The 21,415-nt window shown below is 34.5% G+C and overlaps 1 protein-coding gene across 3 annotated transcripts in view; it reads left to right on the plus strand.

Moving 5' to 3' along the window:
- Positions 1 to 21: 21 nt before the first annotated feature.
- AP4E1 (adaptor related protein complex 4 subunit epsilon 1) overlaps positions 22 to 21,415 on the plus strand; it is a 26,555-nt gene continuing 5,161 nt past the window's right edge. The window contains exons 1-17 of one of the 3 annotated variants that reach the window (XM_085303398.1): positions 22 to 90; positions 926 to 1,049; positions 3,157 to 3,230; positions 5,411 to 5,532; positions 6,391 to 6,550; positions 7,002 to 7,168; positions 7,792 to 7,865; positions 10,498 to 10,620; positions 10,705 to 10,814; positions 11,114 to 11,253; positions 13,476 to 13,588; positions 13,721 to 13,839; positions 14,973 to 15,275; positions 16,104 to 16,218; positions 18,408 to 18,543; positions 19,710 to 19,965; positions 20,675 to 21,250. In XM_085303398.1, the coding sequence (XP_085159524.1) occupies positions 932 to 1,049; positions 3,157 to 3,230; positions 5,411 to 5,532; positions 6,391 to 6,550; positions 7,002 to 7,168; positions 7,792 to 7,865; positions 10,498 to 10,620; positions 10,705 to 10,814; positions 11,114 to 11,253; positions 13,476 to 13,588; positions 13,721 to 13,839; positions 14,973 to 15,275; positions 16,104 to 16,218; positions 18,408 to 18,543; positions 19,710 to 19,965; positions 20,675 to 21,250 (2,706 nt within the window). In that variant the 5' untranslated portion in view covers positions 22 to 90; positions 926 to 931. Of the gene's footprint in view, positions 91 to 925; positions 1,050 to 1,982; positions 2,037 to 3,156; positions 3,256 to 5,410; positions 5,533 to 6,390; positions 6,551 to 7,001; positions 7,169 to 7,791; positions 7,866 to 10,497; positions 10,621 to 10,704; positions 10,815 to 11,113; positions 11,254 to 13,475; positions 13,589 to 13,720; positions 13,840 to 14,972; positions 15,276 to 16,103; positions 16,219 to 18,407; positions 18,544 to 19,709; positions 19,966 to 20,674; positions 21,251 to 21,415 lie in introns of those variants that run through there. The other 2 variants (XM_085303401.1, XM_085303399.1) reach the window with 2 other exon arrangements.

The raw sequence follows: 21,415 nt of genomic DNA on the forward strand, positions 1-21,415 counted from the left end.
AAAAAAAAACTCTTACAGGAAGAAGAAAAACTAATCCAGCAGGAACTAAGCAGTTTGAAAGCCACAGTTTCTGCCCCCACCACAACACTTGTAAGTTGTTACTGATTACGGGCTGCAAGAACAGCAGACCAAATACGAAAAGAACAGTGTTCTTCATTCTTTTTGCCCTGAGTATTGTAAAGGTTTTCTACAGAATAGATATTTAATCAGCAGCATTAAAAGACACCCACATCSATCGCTTTGCAGCATGGTTAAAATAGTGAGGGTGGTGGTTCTACTTTACGTGAATAAACCATAGTATTACAGTGCCAGAAGTTTAGACATTGTGTAGCCTCTGAAGTAATGCGGACTGAAAAGCTAGATGCTTCAATCCGGTCACGTTCCTGTTTGCAGTCTGGCATTATTCCTATCACTTCTTTTGTATTAGAAGCTGTGTTAGGTCATCTGTACAACAGTACGTGTCTGAGCTGTATGAGTTGATGCATACTTCTGGTTTGGGTTGATTAACATAGAACCCAGTCACATGAGTGAGAAGTTTTGAAAGAAAAATGAAGCTTGCCCTCTCATACGTAGCGATAACCCATCCGAGGTCAACGCAGTGATTGGTATAAAATAATTTGCATTAACACTGTGATCGTGTARCCGTAAAGATAATTCAGTAATTTTTGTTTATTCTGGTCATAATTAATAYGATGTTGGTCACATAGTAAACAAAATTAGAAAATATTTAAGGAGAGTATGTGGGGAGTTCTACTATTGTTCTGATGCTGCTTCACCATAAATAAGGAAAAACTAGGACTACTCTGATTTCAGAAAATGTATGTATGTATACATATTTTTATCAATGTTGTCTACCTCGTTTGAGCAATGAAGAACAGCATAAAACACTTCTAAAATTCTCAGTACTTTATTTCTTGTATTTCAGAGACTGATGAAAGAGTGTATGGTGAGACTCATCTATTGTGAAATGCTGGGGTATGAGTCTTCCTTTGGATACATCCATGCAATCAAGCTAGCACAACAGGGAAATCTTTTGGAAAAAAGAGTTGGTATGTGCATGGAGCTGCAGCTTRATATTCTTAAAGAATATTCTTAGAAGGTTCTCCATAATTTGTAATTCGTATAAAAATAGAAGTAATTGAAAATGTTCTTCTGCTTCTCGTAGTCTTGTTTCATAGTCCCTAACTCCTCTTGGAGGAATTGATTTATTGTAAATCATTAGTTGTTCTTTCATCATTTTGAATTACAGTACCAGTAAACATCACTAATTTATGGGAAATTTCACCAGAAACTCATCAAGCTGAAAATCAGTTTCTTCCAGGATCTAATTTCCTTTTGAAGTAGTGTAATACAAGATTAGACAAAAATGTTACTGTAAGACAGACTATTTCCATAAGCATAGTATTGTTTTTGCAGCATTTGACTTATGGGTAGTTGCCTAGAATTTTTATAAAGGGCTTATTGCTGTTAACATAAGTGGCCTTAAAACATCATCACGTCTGTTTTGGTGATTATAGGATTCTTTCGTTTAGAAGCAGTTGTAAGAAATAAAGCAAATGGGGAGATTTTTAGAGCAGAGGTGCAGAAGTTTCTGTGGGATTCTGACAGGCTATTTCAGATTTCTCTGAAACTTCTTGCCATAGTTTCCTTGGCTGCCCAGTATGGCTATAAAACTTTTTCCCAGTAGTTTTTGTTTGAAGCAGCTGTCAGTCTTCTCTGGAGAAATTCCTTTACAGTTGCTGATTCCACTGCCTAGCGAAGACATTTCTTCTTGTTTGCAGAGAAAATGATTTAACTCCAAGCAATAGTAAATTTCCATATGCATAAGGAAGGCAATCTCTTGTGGGATATGCTTGCTTGATATCCTGTGTTTGAATTTCATGTGGATCATCCACTCAAATTTTGGAATTTCTGAGAAAATGTGCTACAAATGATGATTTGAAGATGCATTTTCCCCTGAATATTAAAAGCCAGTCCACAGACGTTCTGGTAGGGATTAAGAAATTCTATCTGCACCAAACCTAGGAGGGCAGGTGGTAAGCTTTTTTCCAGAAAACGCGTATATGACCTCTATAAATGTCAAGAAACAATATCTTCTTGTTAATCTGTTTGAGACCTTTCCATCCTAAGGGTCTTATTGAGTAGGTTTTGGTGAAACGACTCTTTTTTTCTTCTTCTTTTTTCCCTCTTTTCCTTTTAATGCAGGTGCTTGAGGTCTTTTGGGCCCAGAGAGCCCTTAATGATTGGAGCTGATAACAAAGATGTTTGAGTGTTTATGGTTTTTTTTGTTCTTCAATTTTATGTGATGCGTAAGGACAACTTTGTTCTGCATGAGATATACCAAATAAAAGTGAAATGCATTTTTACGGTTGTGCTAATGTGTAGTTCCATGAGCAGATAGGCCGATTTTAATAATTTGTACAATACAGTTACTTGTACCTAGGTTGTTCATTCTGATCCTTATGTTCTAAATGAGCCATGCCCTTCCTGACTAAAATCCATCTCTATAATACAAGTATTGTTATGCTGTATTTCTGATGAGTGGCAGTACTTGCCCCTCTTTAACTGTATTAGTTTAAGAGAAGAGGAATTCTTTTTCCTAAGAACTCAATTCTTTTCTTGCCAGAAATCAAGTTTCTTTTCTGGGGTTCTAGAATTGTTTCCTCTTTCTTCCAAATAGAGATGATGACCAAGTAGTGTTGGGCATAGGATGTTGAGTTTAGTTTTAGTACTCAACTTGGAATACAGCAGTATATTTGAAGCTTAAGTTTTATTTTTTGAAAAATGATAAATATAAGGAAATGCATTAGTTGTCTGGTCTAAAACAAATGTGCTCGTCTTGCTGAGAAGACCTTTATTTTTCAGGAAGTAATTTTTCATGTTGTCCATAGCTGCTCTTTAGCATCATTTTAATGACTTTTATTTCTCCCAGCTTGTGGATTTTTAGGCATCATTTGTTGAGCTTTACTGCAACTGAAATATAACTGTTTTGTCTGGGGRRAAAAAAAAAGAAAGCTTTAATTAATAACTTAAAACACAGGAACCACTTTCATCTAACTTTTTGCTTTAATAGTTTGAATTAATTGTTCTTGTATTATAGTTTTCTAGGAGTTTTTACTSCTTGAAAGTAATTAGGGAATCTTATTTCTTTTCTAGGTTACTTGGCAGTTTCTTTATTTCTCCATGAAAATCATGAACTGCTACTTCTGCTTGTGAACACAGTTGTGAAGGTACAGTGTTTTTGGAGGTCTTGAGGTAAACTAAACTTGGACCACTTCTTTCCTTTGTCTTATGTCCTTCAATGTCTAAGTTGTGTACTCATTAGTAAAATCTTGTTATCTTAAAGTCACTGTTTTGGGGGTTAGCAATGACATTTGAAAAATGACTTTGCCTGTTTTTTGTTTAATTTTGACAATATTTCTACAATTACAATATAAGCAACATTTCTGCACTGTTGCAAAGGAAATATACCGTTGAATTTCTGTTATATAATGTACCAATTATACTTTTGGGTATTCATTCTTAGCTCCAAGAGGATCTTTGCATGCACATTCCAATATAAAATTTTGCTTTTAGCTGACAGCAAGTATTTGTTGGCTTCTTTGAGTTCTTTGGATGATGATTTTGATACAGGAAAAAATGAAATACACTTTGGAGTGACACTGAAAATCCATTACCTATAATATTTTTTAGGTATCATCTTCCATATTACTACTTTTTGCATGAAACAGTTGTAGCTTCTAACTCTTTCTAATGTAATTATTACTTTTATACTAAAGTAGGCTGAATTCTTACATAAATTACAGACTGAAAATGATGCTTGTTTTGCTGCTTTGATTGAAAACTTTTTTATAATCTATAACAATCTGACTTGAAGCTGATAAGGGTACAGAAAAATGAGAGKCACAAAATACTAAACCAAAATGAGCAATAAAACCTGGATGGGGTAGATGGGTAGAGTAAATAATGATGTGTGCTGGAAATCTTACATGTTTAATTTGTTTTGAAAAATAATTCTAGTGTTTGTATTTTATGAATCTATCCATGCTTTTTCTTTGAGGTTACAATGAGCTATATCTACTATTTTCAATTATATTTGGGACAGATTGTCAGTTTTTATGATTTGTTTTGTAGAACTTCACATTAAGTTTGCATTTCCTTTTAGAGAACATTTAATATCTTATTTCAGCATGCAGATATGTAATTGGCAGTACTACTGATCTTGTTCTTTATTCTTTTTTATCTTGTATTAAAAACCATTTTATGGTTTTTAATTCTTGGGTATGATCAAAGGCACTAGAGAGAATATTCTTGACTTCAGTGGGAAGTGACTCAAGTCCCATTGATCCGACTGGGGACTTGGCATAGTTTTATAGCCATCAAACTACTTCAATAAACAAATGTAGGTTGTAGCTTTTTGTGTTGGCATTACATGCATTAGAAACATGAATGTAATTCTATAATGCAGTGGTGAGGACCAGCTTGTTCCTTACTCCTGTATAAGAGTCTTAGTTTACATTTCAAAACCTTTTGACTTGAAAAAAAATAAAGAAACTTATGAAGACTTAAAATAAAGATTTTAAAATAAATACTTAAGGGTTAGACTTGTGTCTAACCTTTGGTCAATGACACAGTAGCAAGGAAAAAAAAGAGTTATTATCAATGCTTATTGCCCTTTATTTTTGTATTTGAAAGAACCTTAAAATTCCTTGCCACCTTAGTTGTCTTTCTTCCTGTGTTATATTCACAGTTGCAGATGTAATGATTTTTTTGGTTGCTTCTTTGTGTCATTCACTTGCTTGAAGTATTTTAATTTTCCTTACAACCTGAGAAGCCACCAAATTTAAAATCTAGAAATGCATTTGTGGTGGGAATAATTTATTCTCACTTCTGTCAAGTATTCGTTATTGGATTTAGCTTCACTTCATGCCAATATGTATAATTGCATCGTTGTTCTAAAATAATTATTTTTGTCTCTGTTAAAGTTGTGATGAAAGAAATGTGTGTATCTGACTATTAAGAACAGAACAGCTCTTTTTTTATTATCATAAACAGAAGGTATATCTTTATGGCTACATTTTAAATTGGCTATTTATTTATTTATTTATTTATTTATTTGAAGAAGTTCAAGTGTCTTTGTTCATTAGAAATAAAGAAAAATTTAAGCAGGGCAGCTCAAACTTTCAGGTAGGCAGTATGAACCAAGCTCTTAACAACTGACATGGGTCTTTATTGCCCGTTCATGCCTGAGGAGACTTCAGGCAGCTGAATGGTGGGCAGCAGGATGCTTGCACATGACCTGTCTGGGCGTGCTAGGTCCAGTCTGTTTGCCAAAGATTTGGGATATGTCTGGTAGATAATTTAAAAGTTTAAATGAAAAATGACTGTCTTATTTCAATGATTGTAATAGGATTTACAGAGCACTAATCTAGTAGAGGTGTGCATGGCGTTAACCATTGTCAGCCAGATCTTTCCACGGGAGATGATTCCAGCTGTTCTTCCCCTAATAGAAGACAAGCTGCAGCATTCTAAGTATGTATTCATTTACAGAATTTCAAGTCATATTATAACGACTTGATCTTGCACATGGTTTTACTAAACTAATGTTTTTTCCCAGAGTTGGTCTTTAGCCTTCATGTTCAGAAATTGCTTCTCTGCTAGTTTTCTTTTTGCATCCTTATGTCTCATTTATTAGCACTCTTGAATGAGCAGTGTGTAGGCATTCATTTTTTTCATAACCAGTTTTAGTAGATAAATGTCATGTAACTTATCTGCTGGAATCCTTTTAACAGATACGTGGATGAATAATTTTTTGTGGAGTAAATGGAGAAACAGACTAGAATCCCTGAAGTGTACTACATCACTGACAATTTTTATAAAGCTCTGTAGAAACGTTATTGATGAAAGTATATCYGCAGAGATCCATAGCCTTGAATTTTTTGATTTGCTAACTTATAACATCCCATGCACAGAATATAATTCCTTATAAGCCTTCTGTTGGTGAGAAACTTAAACCGCAGGATGAACTGACTCAGTAACTAATTCCTTGACAATTTTTTTTTGGGGGGGAGCAGCAGATTTATAGCAGCCAATTTCATAGTTTATCTGGTGGCCATTCTTGTGAATTATTTATCTGTCTTCAGGTACTTCTGAGCTCTTAAGTTTGCTTAGTTGCTTCTGTACTTAGTTGGTCTTTACAAAGCCATTTGGTCTCAGGTCTTTATCTATAAAACACAGGTACTTGTCTCTCTCCAAATCATGGTGTTCTGAGGACTGATCACATAGATCTTCTTTGCTGTAGAAATGATATTTGCATTTTGGTTTACTGAGTCAAATACTGAATACATGAGCAGCTTGATTTTGTTTTGTGTGAATCTCATTTCTTTTCAGGGAAATAATCCGAAGAAAAGCTGTTCAGGCTTTGTATAAATTCTATCTCATTGCACCCAACCAAGTCCAGCACATTCATGATAAGTTCCGAAAAGCTCTGTGTGACAGGGATGTTGGTGTCATGGCTGCTTCTTTGCACATTTATCTTCAAATGGTTAAGGTAGGCAAATAATTAGAAACAAAACTGAACTTAGGAGCTATTTATCTCCTATCTTAGATACTAGGGAGCTTTACAAAAAGTTTTGTAGATATATGCTATGTTTGTTGGTCCTCTAGCTCTTTTTTTAGCTTCTGACAGAGGTCCGCATGTTGCCCRGTCCAAATGTTCATTGGTATCCTTACTGAAAACTAAAATTTAATTTTTGCAGTATTTTAAAGGTTATACTGAAATTTGCATATAAGTTCATTACTGTTGCCTTCAGCTGACATTTACTCTTGCARAAGTGCATGTAAATAGAATAGGTTTAAAACGAAAAGCTTACAAGTTTGGAGACAAGAGCTGAAGCTTGATTTAAGACATGAAACAGTTGGTCAATGTAGCTGTTTTGATTGTATTTGATGTGTGTGGCCTTGCTTTGTTGTTTGAATTGTATTTCCTTTGCATTACGTAGGAAAACTCATCTGGATACAAGGACTTGACTGCAAGTTTTGTAACCATCCTAAAGCAGGTAGTGGGAGGAAAGCTCCCTATTGATTTCAATTATCACAGCGTGCCAGCACCATGGTTACAAATTCAGCTTTTAAGAATATTGGGGCTGTTAGGAAAAGATGATCCAAGGTAACTAGATTTTTCTCTGCAATTAATATTTTTAAGATACAGAGAATACACAATGACTAGTACTTCATTGGAAGGTTTTTCTGCTCTTTCATAAAATAGGAGAATTTCAGTGTTCACCTTCTTATACATTTGTTTTTTCTAAACAGTTTTGTCAGCAGATCCATTTTTTTAGTGGAGAATTTCTCAGCTTTTGTCTCTGTAAAGCAATTGATTATTATGGAATACACATGAAATGTATTTTTGTTCCAGACTTCTATTACTAGCTTAGCATGCAACTGAATGAAAAAACAAAATAAATATACCTAAAGTGGTGTGTTTTTTTTATGACCTATTTGTGATTTTTTTTTTTCCTGCTGATGCCTTATTTTTAGTTGAGTATTGAAGGAAGTGTTTTTATTCTTGTGATATGGTAAATGTTTCATTTGAAAGCTGAAAACATCTTGTTATATGTTGTTTAAAGATAGGTCATAGAGCTCTTCCATTTTAAAGGGAATCTGTGAATATGAATAATTTGTTTTACAGATACCAGTATTGGTGTCTGAGCTTTTTTGAAAAGTAGAACCATATGCATATATATATTAGTGCTACAAATGAGATTTTTTTAAAACATTCTTTTTAAACAGGACAAGTGAATTGATGTATGATGTTCTGGATGAATCTTTAAGAAGAGCAGAGATAAATCATAATATTACATACGGTGGGTGAGAGCATTTTATTTAATTGCCAGTATTTGCAAAGAATGAAAATGTGAGTAGTCATGCTAAAACATGCTCAGTACTTCTGAAAAATCTATTTATGCTCTCTATACAACAACTGTATTCTTAGGTGTCTATGATTGACTAGTGGATTGTAAAACAAATGATATGTATCTGTATAGTACAGTTTTGTTTTTATCAATGAAGGAAAAACATTTTTGTTTAGAGGGAGTCTGTACTGGATCATCCTGACTGAAAAGCCTCTATCTTACGTTTCCATTGTCCTTACCCGTGAATACAGAAAGTTGGCTGCTTCTTGAAMGCTCTTACTGAGCATTGCTTAAGTTGAAATAAATGATAAAATAAAAATTCTAGTGCTACAGCCCTGTTTATTTGAAAGGCTTAGATCTTCAGCCATTTATCTTTTCATTGACTCTAGAAAAGCAATACAATTGTGCCAGAGTGACAACATGAGCTCTTTACAGCTGTGTATTTTCCCAGTAGCCGCAGTTAATAAAAATTACATTTCTAGAGTTCAATGATATGGTGCCTGTGAAAAGATACTTTTGCACACATCTGAATTTAAAACTTCGAGAACGTGGTAGATGGCTATGTTCATTTCATTATCTTTTCTGCAGGGAAAGCTGTATTTGTTGCTAGAAAATAGTCAAGGAGAATARCAGTACCATAAAGTTTTTCTAATAAAAAGCTGAGTAATTTCTTTGGATTTTTCTTTGCCTTCCCCTCCCCATCTGCTAATATCTTCTCAAGCACCCAGATCTAATGTTCTAGTACCCTACATTAAGAGATCTGATTCACTGTAAAAATTCAGTATTTTATGGATTTACGGCAAAGCCCTGTAAATTTTGCAGAGGTGCTTGTATTAATGGAATAGAGAGAAATGAGATGCCTATTTGATACATATTTTCTGAAGCATTGTGTAAACTTCACTACCAGTATAATGGAGGGAAAAGCATTGTATTTTAGTAAATAATACACGAAGAAGCATGTTTCAGATGTTAAGTGTATTCAGTTTGTTGCTTCTGTGTTTTTAGACAAGAACATACAGGATATTGGGAAGAATGTTTTGTTAAAAAGCAAAAAAAATTGCACTTTTGATTTTTAAGAGACTTGTAAATCTGATGTTAAGCACTTAGAGGCCAAAGGAGAGAGTCCATTATGATGTATACAAAGACATGTGGGTATGTGGTATTTTTCTAATATGATAAACTTTTAAAAAGTTGATGATCCTTGACCAGAGAAAACTGTAATTCTGAATGGTTACTCTTTCTAATACAAAGTTATTGCTCATTGAATGTTTTTGGCTTGTTGCAGGCAACTGAGTTTATAATGTACAAATCTTTCTCAGATATGGTTTTGTAATGCTGAGAAGGGGCTAGTTGTTGCCTGCCTGACTCTATGGCAATCAATTAAAGATTGAATGATGATAATAAAAAAGACCCTGAAAAGTAAATCGTGGTTCTAAGTACCACTTAAATGGAGGAGAGTAACTTTTGTTTAAATGTTTGCCTGGATTGCTACCATAAAGGATTAATTTCCGTGTGTTGTGTGTAGTTCAGTTTCTTTTTCTAGCTTTTTCTCCAACAGCTATACCGTGTTTTTTTGAGGAGGAATAGTATTTTTGTTCCTCAAATTATTTTGGCTGACTATAGTAGTTAAAAATTCATGAGTTATTGAAAATTTTGTCTCAAATCCCCTTTAGTTGCCCATTGACTTTCTAAAGAGTCACAGTTCAGTCTCCTGAGCAAGTATTGAAGACTTCAAGGTTAGAAGAACTTCARAGACAAAGTTGTATGCAGCATGGCAAAGATTTAAAAATATTTATGCTAAAAGACAATAGTCTTTCATCCTGTTTTCACACAAGTAGGTACTCTGCRGTTAGGTTCAGTACTGTTAGGATAGCAAAATAATCCATTGTTGCAGTGAACGAGCTATATGTTCTGGGAAGCTCATCAGAATGTGAGGTGGTGGAAACATGTAATCACTAAGATTATTAAAACACTTTTGTACAATAAAATACCATAAGAACTTTGTTTTCACTTTTGAATCTCTACGAGTTTAGTCCTTCTGTGGGCTTCGAAGATCTGTTTTAGGTTAACAGAGGTGGGCTTGCTTTTGTGTAAGAAATTTTAAGTCAACATACGACAGAACTGTTCCCCATGCTGTACTGTATTTTTTTCTTTTTCTCCTTTTGATTTTCTATGCCAGATTGCCTGTGCAGCACTCTTTGCTTCACTGCGTGTTTCTGGCAGTATTTCTGTGCTACATTTTCAGCATCCTAAAACAAAGTAATCATTTGTTCTTTTGAATTTTTATTAATGAGTTAAGAAGGAGTGTCTTTGCTTTTAGACTAGGTAATTAAAAATTGCAACTTAGTTGCAAATATTCTTTGTTTGCAAAAACRAAATGTTTTTGTGTACTAATGAAATACATACATAAAAACTGTGATGCAGGTCTCAACTTCAGAAGTACATATTGGGGTAAAGTAATATACTGCTTTAATATACTAAGTAGACTGCATTTGGCCTCATAGTTTTGTTACTAAGATATATGTTTAAGAATGTTTGCATTATAGGGATATCTAATACATATTAATTATTTGTTTTTGCCCAGCCATCCTATTTGAATGTGTCCAAACAATATATACAATTCACCCCAAGTCTGAACTACTTGAAAAGGCTGCTAAGTGCATTGGAAAATTTGTTTTATCAACGAAAATTAATCTGAAGTATCTAGGTAAGGATACCTGGTTTCATTAACTTTTAAATCCAATCATGCTGATATACATGATTATATCTTCTTCAATTGCTTATTTTCTAGGTTTAAAGGCTCTGACGTATGTTATCCAGCAAGATCCTAACCTGGCACTTCAACATCAGATGACAATAATTGAGTGTCTTGACCATCCTGATCCCATTATTAAAAGGGAGGTCAGTCAACGACACAGATTGAGATAATTTTTAAGACTGGTGATGTGAGTGTGGTGTTTTTTTTTTTTTTTTTAATGAATGATGTTAAAGTTATAATATGTTTTAGTTACTTTGAGGTAGCAGTTATGAACAATATTAATGTGACAAACTGTGTAGATGGGCATGGTATTATATTTAAGACTTGCCAGATAAAGACTGTTTCTCAATTTGGCATCAGGCTAARGTGTTTCTGTTTGTTCAGTTCCTGTGCTGACTCATCAGAGCCAATTAAGGTGTTTTTTTTTAACTTTTTCTTTCAGACTTTAGAGCTTCTCTATAGAATTACAAATGGACAGAATGTAATTGTTATAGTTCAGAAGATGCTCGACTACTTAAAACAAAGCAAGGAAGAATATACTATCATCAGGTTAGCTGGCAAAATAGCAGAACTAGCTGAGAAATATCCTTTAATTTTTCTGAAGACTTGGAGTCAGAGCTCAGCCAAATGTAGCGCACACATCTTTCAAAGCACGTTTCATGATCTTCTGTAATAGGAAATGCAAGAAATGTTACAGCTGTGCTTCTTACTCTATTTGAAATGCAAAAAGTATGTAGAAGAAAATGCATGTACTACTGTGTTTTACTTTTATATTTCACTGCAGAAAAGTACTCTCAAATATTTTATTTTGGCTTTGGAGTTTGGCATTAAAACCATTTTTTAAATTAAAACTTCAAAGCCTTATACCACTATATGAAAGCAGAGAGATGCCTCTGTTATCCTGAGTGCTGTTCCATAATAGTGAGAATGATCTTCCTAGCAGAGAATTTTTTTGTTGGCATGTATTACCTATGGATTTTAAGACTAGCACGTTTTCATAGAAATAAGGAAAGGGTCATTTAACTATGCCAAAAATATAAAGATAATCAATAAATATTTGGTGTATGGCTGACGTTGTTAGACTGATGATCTGATTTTTCTGTATGTATCCTCTTCTGATGTTTGAGTTATAAGCTCTTTGTAAGAGGGATTGGCTTTACCATTCTGTTTGTACACTGCTTGGCACAGAGAGTTGAAAAGCTGTATATTCATACAGTACACATAAATGAAAGTTATAACATGAACATAAATATTTCTGTATTTTTGGAAATTTCCATTCAGTAGTGCATTTAAATTTTTATATTTACACACACAAGCGTGCATGTGTTATATACATATATATATATATATATATATAAAAAATATATATATATATATATGTATGTGTATATATCTGTGTGTGTAGTATATTTTTGGGGGAAGGCAGAAGCTAGCAGTACTTCCAGAGTTAACAAAGCCTGTTCACGTTTTAAATATGTTTTTAAAAAGCAATTTTACTTTCAATGGAGTGCTTCAAAATGTTTGTTGTTATTCACTAAAACAATAGTAAAACGTTTCTAGAAAGAACAACCAGTCTGTCATCAAAAAACTGATACAGAACAAAATCTTAAATTATGTTAGAAAGCTAACATGGAACGAGTATGAACTTAAATAGCAGAGAACAGGTTTTCAAAACTAAGTTTTTGTAAGAACACTTCTGATATTACTGCGTGAAATCTAATAAATCTCTCAGCTCTGGAAGATTTTTCCAAAGCGGTTCAGACTACCGCTGTATTAATGAATGCTCTGGCTGACAGATTAGTGTACAGTTAGTAAAGTGCAAGACTTTAAAGCTTATTAGTTGTTAATTACACCGAGAGAGAGCTTAATTATTATGCAGTAGTACGTTTTTTATTTTTGATCTGCTGTATGCCAGCAGAGATGAGCCTGAAGAGAAACTCATTTTTGTTTGTTTTTTAACTGTTCAGTACTTCATATTGCAACTTTGGCTACATGTTTTCAGTGAAATGTAGTTTTTAAGTTTGGCCTAGTTGAGTTCTGTTTTTCAAGGTTGAATTAGAAACACTATAAGAAAGCTATGGTACCTTTGGAAATTTTGCAGCATATTTGCCAAAAATTTACAGATTCACTATGAAACCCTTCAGTTCTACAGCTGTGAAGGAGCTGTCTCCTATCAGTCCTTTAGCTGGAAAATACTTTGAGTTGTTTGCAAAAGTAGTTATTTTGCACCCTAGGTACACAACATCCTTCATAACAGTGTAAGTAAAAGTACAACTGAGTTRTTTTGTAAGTGGTAAAATTAATGAGGCCTACTTTCCTAAGAATTTGTCTCCTGATTTCCTGTCTCTCTTGCTGTACTTGACTCTCTATCCTCTATTTCTGCTGTTAACGCATCCTCCTGTCTCTTTTCCTCCTGCCCTTCTCTGTCCTTTTAGATATTGGCTGGGCAGGAGACAATTTCCTGTCCTTTATTCATTCACAATATCAGATACATTGATTGCAAGCCAGCAAATTGGATGTAATGGATAGCTGTTAAGTTCATATGCAGGTTTTTGTTCAGCAGAGCAGTAATTTAAGACGTTCTCTATCTGACCACTAGTTTTCATGAACTTTACAGGAAACATCTTTGTAAAAGATACAGGTCCTTTTTAGTTAAATTGAGCTGAAATTTGACCAGCAGACGCCAGAATTATTGGAAAGGGTAGGACCAGTAGCTTATTTGTGGAAAGTTTGTTTCCTTAGGAAGCACACTAAAAATGCACGGAAGTTATGGCTTAGCACTTCGTTCCTTAACTTCTGGACACGTATGCCCCTGACAATGAATGGTTCATCCAAACAATGAATGCAGTGTTCTCAGTTGGAGGAGATGCGGTGCATCCTGATATCCCAAACAACTTCCTGAGGCTGCTGGCTGAAGGTGAGCAATTCACTGAATGTTGCGAAGCATTAGCCAGGTGTTAGTTAATCATTTGGCTTTGTTTCTTAAAATGTGCTTTGAAATACTGATGTAGATGGCATTTTACAAGCAAAGTATGTATTTTCCTTTTAGGATTTGATGATGGAAAAGAAGATGAACAGTTAAGGCTGTACGCAGTGCAGTCTTACTTAGCATTACTAGAAGAGRAAGATACATTCTATCCACAGAAATTTCTTCAAGTTATGAGTTGGGTAAGGCAGACACATAGTCAAAATTGAATACACAGATGTGAGGAAATTGTGAAAGGTGGTGATGTTTCTGATAAATATTTGTTCCTAACTTTAAGTTTTGATGTTTCTGGTAAATATTTGTTTCTAACTTTAAGTTTTAATAATGAATATTCTATTTTTGCTTGAAGTCAAGATGCTACACTGAAATCTGCATTTTTCAGCAGCCTCTTTTGATCCCTAAGAACTACTTATGTTGTCCCAGTTAGTGAAAAAGGAGATCTGCTTCCTTTCAAGGCAGGTTACTATTAGAATGATTTAGCTGCAACATCTGTCTGCGTGCTGAGTCTTCCCGTCTTTATCACAGTTAAGCCAGATGTGSTTTTGAAAGCATGCTTAGCCTTGTGGTTGACTGCCCAGTTGTTACGCTAGTGTTCTCTGGCTCCTAGGTAAGCTTCAGCTACCACAAGAGGCTGCATTATGAATAAGTCATTTTTTGTAAGGACWTGATTACTATATTTAGCTTCCTTTTCAAGACAGCTATTAAGAAACTAGAAGTTGGTTTCTGCTGAAGTAAACACAAAGGTCACTTCAAGCCTTTGGCATTTAAAGCAGAGTGCTTCAGAAATCAATATGATTTAGAATATGTTTGTCTGAGATAAGTCTTGCTGAAGCAGGTTGGAGACAATTTAATCAATTGTGCAAGCTTGACAGCTATCTTTCTTTAGTAAAACTGGGAATGCCTTCATAAACAATTGGATACTCAGTGGAGGTTACATTTTTTGCATTAGTGAAAGCAATTTTGTCCTTTATAWACCAGCAATTAAACCAGCAGCAGTTTGTAGGGCAACTGTACTGRTTGCTGTTCTTAGTTACAGGTCAGGTTCTTGTTCTAGACAGATTTAAAGTGAGAAAATGCTAATTCAAAGAGTCCAAAGCTGCAAGAGGTATTTCTCTTTACACAGTATCTCTTGCTTTCATTTTATTTGGATAAAAAGTTTTTCTAAGGCCTTGAATGTAAAGTTATTTCAATATTTATTTTTTTGGGATTGTGAGGTAGATTTTATTGTGTTACTGTGTTACCACATTAATTTTGAAACTGAAAGTACAGCTGTGTGTGTGTGTAAATGTATGTTTTGTCTGTTCTTTGTGAACAGGTTTTGGGGGAATACTCTAGCCTCGTTACAGATGTTGATCCAGAGATTATTTTGATGCGGCTACAGAGGTTGCTGAAGAAGACTTCTGTTACTCCTGAAACTAAAGCTTGGATAATGGCTGCAGTCACCAAAATAGCATCACGTACCTCCTGTTCTAAAACAGTTGACAAACTAATCCAAGAATTCAGCACCTCTCTAGATACCTGCATGAGGCAATATGCCTTTGAATTAAAGCATCTATGTGAAGACAAAGTATTGATGAAAAATTTGCTTCCTTTTGATGCTAGTTGCAATGACATAGTGGTAAGATAGCTGCAGTGTCTCCCTTATGAACAGTTCTGTGGCTCCAGGGATCGAATAATTCAGGAAAAGGCATTTTAAAAATGAATTATATTTGATAGCTGAGACTGGTGCGTGCGCCAGTCTTCTAGTCTCATTTAAAAAGGGTTTTGAGAAACATTTTTCAGGCCTCTATATTTAATTTTAACAATCTATACCAAAATATAAAGAGCCATGGTGTTTAGTTAGTAAGCTGACGTCAGTTTTAGCAAAATTGTTTTCATAAACTGATTTTTTTTTAAAGAAATATTTGACCTTATTCATATGGTCATTCATATTGATATGGTACAGCTTTTTATCCCAAAGGTTTTACTTCCTATCCAAAAATACTGATCTTTGCACTGAAATGTACATATTAAGTGAGGGAAAATAGCATTAATGGTAATATTTTTTGAGCTTTTTTTTCAGTTTGACATTTTCATGTAATGGTGGGATTGACCATTTTGAGAAAACTTATGTTCACTTCTGTTTTATTTATTTATTTATTTATTGGTGTGGGGAGAGGGGTGCAGTGGGTTAAGACAAGAAAATTAGAAAGCACTGATGAAACTTGTTTGTAAATCTCCAGCACAGATTTATATCTTGTTTCAGCATGGTTTGGTTAACAGTTTCTATACAGAAAACATTTTCATGAACCTAAATAATMCAACAGCTTTACTGATTATAGATGGGAAGCATGAGATAGAAGATCCTAATTTGCTGATAAGATAAAATATTCTTCTGGTAAAATCAGGCTGATGTACAGAAAATATTTTTATTTTCATTGATGTCTCTTTTCTTAATTCTTTGTAGGTAGATGCTTCCTTGTCTTTCCTGGATGGGTTTGTGGCTGAGGGACTTGGCCAGGGTGCAGCACCATATAAACCTCATCACCAGAGACAAGAGGAGAAGCTTTCTCAGGAAAAAGGTGATTTAGTTTAGTGCATTCACTAAACAACTGGTAAGCTCTCTGAGTATAAACAAACAATAAGTGTACAGTTAATACAATTTTTTTGAAGTGATATATAGTGACATAATACTTCAAAGATATTTGTCAGTGCAAAATGTTCAACTTCTACTTGTTTCATGTCGTAGTACTAGAAGTAATTAATATATTTTGCAGCCAGTGGTACTGATGTACATTCAGTAAGCTTAATGCTAATAAGAACTAACAAAACATGTGGGAGCTATCTACAGAAAGATATGCTGGTCCTTAATGTGTTATAGTTGGGGAAAAGGTTTGYGTTTCGCTCAGTAAGATTTGAAAAGGTAGCAGATTGTGTATCACCAGTCAACTTTGCATGTTTTGTTTTCTCATCAAGATGATCTTTAATTCTGTGATATTCTTGATACTCTTGTGACAATTTTAAGTGTTTTCTCTCATACCTTCTTAAATCATCTGAAAAGCTCTTGCTTGTAAATTCAACTAAGCTCCACTTAGTCCTTAATTAATTCCACATCTGCCAAGCTGGTATATGTAACCATTAATTTACTATTGGCTTGCTGTTCAGCAGAGGAAAACATTTTGCTATAATCTCTGCTAGTCCATGKGCTTTGAAATGAGCAGTAAAAAGCAGTAAAAGGAAAGAGTTCCTAACTTAAGGTACTCAGCACTTAAGTCTCAGCTGTGAAATTACAATTTGCAGTAATAATCATTGTGAACTTACTTTATGTAAGGTATCTCATGTATCTTTTCCCTAGTGCAGGTATAGATAACACAGCAGTATATACTTTTGTTTACTAAAATCCAAAACATAAAAGCTTTAGCTTTCCTGCATGTTTAAAATTTTATTCTGACTTTATGCATTATAAGTTAGTGTATTACATCTGTAGTGTCTACATTAAACATTTTCAGTGGAGAGATGCTAACAGGTCAGATGTTTTGAAATTGAATATTCTATGTTTTTTTTTTTTTTTTTTTGCCATTCATGTAAAGACCAATGAAGAGTACAATCTACTATATGCCAAATCCATTGAGCTCATGGTAGTACTTCATAGTGAGGTGTCGAGAACTGAATTAGTGGTATTTACTGCTGAAGAACATGCCCATGTGGCAGTCTGGTGTTTGCAGAGTTTTTGTAATTTTCTAGGGAAACCTTTATAAGAATGAGATTATGAATTGCTGTTTTTTTCTCACTATTCACTCAGAATTCAGTTTTGATTAGCATCTGGTTCAGAAATATTCTAGCAGGTAATTTTTTAAAAATATATTTTTTTGTATTGAGTTTCCATTGAGTTTATTGATTTAAAGTTCTTTGTTCATAGACATCTAATTGCTGTGGRTTAGTAGTGTTTGGATCTCCTTGCCATTTATGACAAAGCCCCTAGGATCTCTGTTCCTTCTTGTTTTTCTATGGGGCAGGACACTGTTCCTTAGCATGGCCTTTGTATTTACCAGTAGACCTCTCTTATCCCAGATGCCCAAGAGTTCTGGTCTGCCCCTTCCTTTTGCTGTGAGGAGGAAAGTGTAGTGCTGGGTGGAGCTGAGGAGAAGGGATCGTACCCCTTGATGGTTCAGGTGCTGCAGTGGAGTCTACTGTTTCTTATGTGATAATGACTGGCTGTGTGTTAAATTGTAATTCAAAACAATTTTCAGAAATCATTCGAGCTATAATTTRATTCATGAAGCACAGCTGAAGTGCTTGGTTCTGAATCTTGTTTTRCAAGTTTTTTTTGAAATAATGTGTCACCCAAGATGTCAAGTATGTTTACAAAGCAAGTAATATATGGACATTGCTGTGGACTCAAAATATGTTAGGTTCATCAGCAAATAGAAAAATTCACTTATTTAGCTCAAATATAGTACTTCTCTCTACTGATAATAATTCAGTATTGGCAGAAGTTTTAGAGTGATATTTTCTAAAATCTGTTCAATCTCAGTGTTTAGAAAAAGTTATATTTAAAAGTATGTGTGCAGATAGCAAACGAATACCTCTTGTAGGCAGATAAATTCTCTGCATGTCTGGAAGAAATTTACTTGAGACAGAAACATTTGATTTTAATGATACTATGTTCCTGAGGCCTGATAAGTGCAAGTAGTATAGCATATCTCTTTTCAAAATTTTTTTTTCTTTTTAAGTTTTATTGCGGTATTAAAAGTTTCTGTCTTTCTTACAGCTCTGAATTTTGAACCTTATGGATTGTCATTTGCTTCAAGTATGTCTTCATCTGCCTTCACTGGCAGACAGTCCCCCACTGGTTTATCCTTTGGTTCTGATACATCTGGTAACAGCGCTGAGACAGGGCATAAAGAGTGAGTTAATTTGTCTTTGAAACGAAGTGTGTTTAAGCTTATGTTCTTGTCAGTATCATGGTTCCTTTTGGTGCTTCTTTCTGTGGAAGTAAAAAGAATATAGTTGAACTTGGAACTTACCTCTGTCATGTAAAAAGAAATTATTCAAGATGGTGTCTTCACTGAAATAACTAGAAAAAAAAAATGCAGTTAAACTATTTTTTTCCGCTTGTTTTGTGAAGTATGAAATGAATGTGGTAGCTCACATAGTACAGCTGAAACAGATTTGTTTGATAGTGGAAGGATGAGGTGGTTTCTCTCTCTCTGGCTTTATTTTTTTCATAGGCTATGCTCACTTTTATGAGCATGTCTTATAATAACATGCCTTTTATGGAAATCTTTTTAGATAAAGGTGAGGCTGAGATTCTCAATGTGAGATACTCCTTAAGTTTTAGAACACTATAAATAAATTCCATGTATGTAATTCCCTAGAAATTAGCTATTTTGTACTCAGGTAAATGAGTATACAGGAAAACTTGGAAGCTTTTAAGGTAATTGAGCCAGTTTACATGAAAATCTTTGAGACTGAGGCTTTTAGGTATAGGAGTTAAAGCATTTAGCCTGTGTGTGTCTGAACTAACTTTTACTACGGTTCAGAATGTCTGAATGTGACCACTTTTACCAAAAAAAAAAAAAAAAAAAAAAAGGGTGTTTTCTAGATCTCTTCTGATTTGCAGCCTCTTGTCTAAGGTACGAAATAGTACTGTTGCTGATTCTTTAAAAATAAAATATAACTAAAGCTTCCCAGAAAATGGGAGTAAGGTAGATACCATGTTGTTCATACTCACTTTTGAAAAATTGAGTGATTAAATTATGAATGTAATCTGAAAAACTAGATGAAGTTTGCAAACATGGTCGTCTGCTGCCTGCAGGTATCTACGCTTGTTGCGTATCCTAGTCCCAGTGTATTTGCAGGAAGTTTAACATGAGCTGAACAACACCATTAACATAGAAGTTTGTACAGGTAGAAGATTGTTCCTTCATATTCCACTGTTCAGTCTGTAGTGAAGTACTAAGGTTGGGAATGGTGTTTAGAGTGTCTGTCTTTTTATGAACATGGTGTTCATACACTTGGTCCTGCACATTGTTTTGATTCTTTGATTATTTTATTTTATTTTATTTTTTAGGACAAATAGTCTGAAACTTGATGGAGTGAGGAAACTCTGGGGAAAAGAAGGCTATCTTCCAAAGAAGGAAAACAAGATAGGAAAAGAAGGTGAACCTCTGACTGTTCCTTGTGGCAGCTTATTAGCAGGAAGTGTGGCTGATCCCCCTGTGTCACAGTCTGATCAAATTGCCAGCCTCTCTGAGGAAGAAAAAGAGAAGCAGCAGTTAGCATCAACATTGTTTGTTGGGCTAGGATCAAATGTTGGTATCAGTCTGGTAAGTGTGGGATTTTTTTGTGATTTACCAGTTTGAAGTTTATGTATGTCCTTATTTACAGCTARATATTTTTATGCAAATTGAAATGAAATCAGTATTTTGGTAAAACTAGACAAATGAGTCACTGAAAAACTATTACAAATGACTACTGGGATTTGTTAGTTCATTTAAAAACCTGGAACAGGTTGGATATTGCTTGATCAAATGACCTCTGGAGCAGATGTTATTCAGTAGCCAGAACTTCCGTGCTGTGCTTCCAATTCTCTTTGCAGTCATAAAAATCATGTATTTGGCAATAAGGCTAAAGTATGACACCCAATGTCCACACATTTTTTTGTTTACTTTTGGTAATACGCAGAAGACTAAAGAATTCACCATTAGATAATCTTTTTGATAGTAGCCTAATCATATTAGCTAGCTCAAATGTTGCTGTTTAGCATGCTTTTAATGAGGAAATGTTTACCTGTGATTACTTTTTAATAGAATCTTTTATTTTATGAATTAGACAACCTAGAGTCCTTCTTGCATTACAAATTAATCTAATGCCCTGCAGGAAATTTAACAGAAAGCTGTTGCTGTATCTTTGAAAATATTTAAAATACATTTGTATTTGTCTTTACTCCTTCTGTTTTATTCTATTAACAGCTAGTCTTTAGCAGCCAAAAGATCCTTCCTTTTTATTCCTCCCCTCCCTTCTTTCTCCTTTCAGATGGGGAAGGCAGACATGGCTACTCAAAAGTTCAAAAGAAAATCAAAGATAAATGAAGCTCAAAATGCTGAGGAAACACCAGACATCCAAAATAGTGCTGCTTCAACTCTTGGCCCTTTGCTTGATACACTACCTAGTAACAAGGAAGGCCATGAGGGAGATGAACACGCAAGGTTATTGAAGGCCTCTCTGTGTTCTGCAGATACTGTGGAAGATAATTTAGCATTTGAAAAACTTCAGTCTTTAAAAAAATCTGTACCGGRTAACAAACTTTTAGATAGTAGGCTGTCATCATCCTCTTTGTTTGCTGATAGTAATATTGAAATTTTTTGTCCTTTGCCAAGTACTGAATGTGAAAGTGCCAGTAAAACTCTCTTGGCCCCTTCCTTACCAGCAGAACTAGCAGAGCTCCCTCACTCTGAAGTAGTGAAACTTTGTCAGAGTGATGACCTAGCTCTGCATTTATGTAAAGTGTGGACAGATGACTCTTTGCTGCTCACCATGTTTATTTCAAATAACAACACTTCTGCAGTTAATGCTGTGAACCTGGTGTTTGAAAAAACAGAACATTTTCAGGTAAGAAACTTTGTTTCAAGTGTATTTCAGATTCACTCAGAATTCTTGCTTTTATCCCCATTTAACTGCACGATAYTGTCTTCAATATAGTAACCAGCTCTTTTTCTAAGCGTTTCCCTGAAACCTGTTGTACGGCTATTATACACATTCTGAGGGGTGATGAAA

This window comes from Rhea americana, unplaced genomic scaffold, assembly GCF_003343005.1.
Source record: "Rhea americana isolate MKP2758 unplaced genomic scaffold, rheAme1 scaffold_2, whole genome shotgun sequence".
In the NCBI taxonomy this organism is placed as follows: domain Eukaryota; kingdom Metazoa; phylum Chordata; class Aves; order Rheiformes; family Rheidae; genus Rhea; species Rhea americana.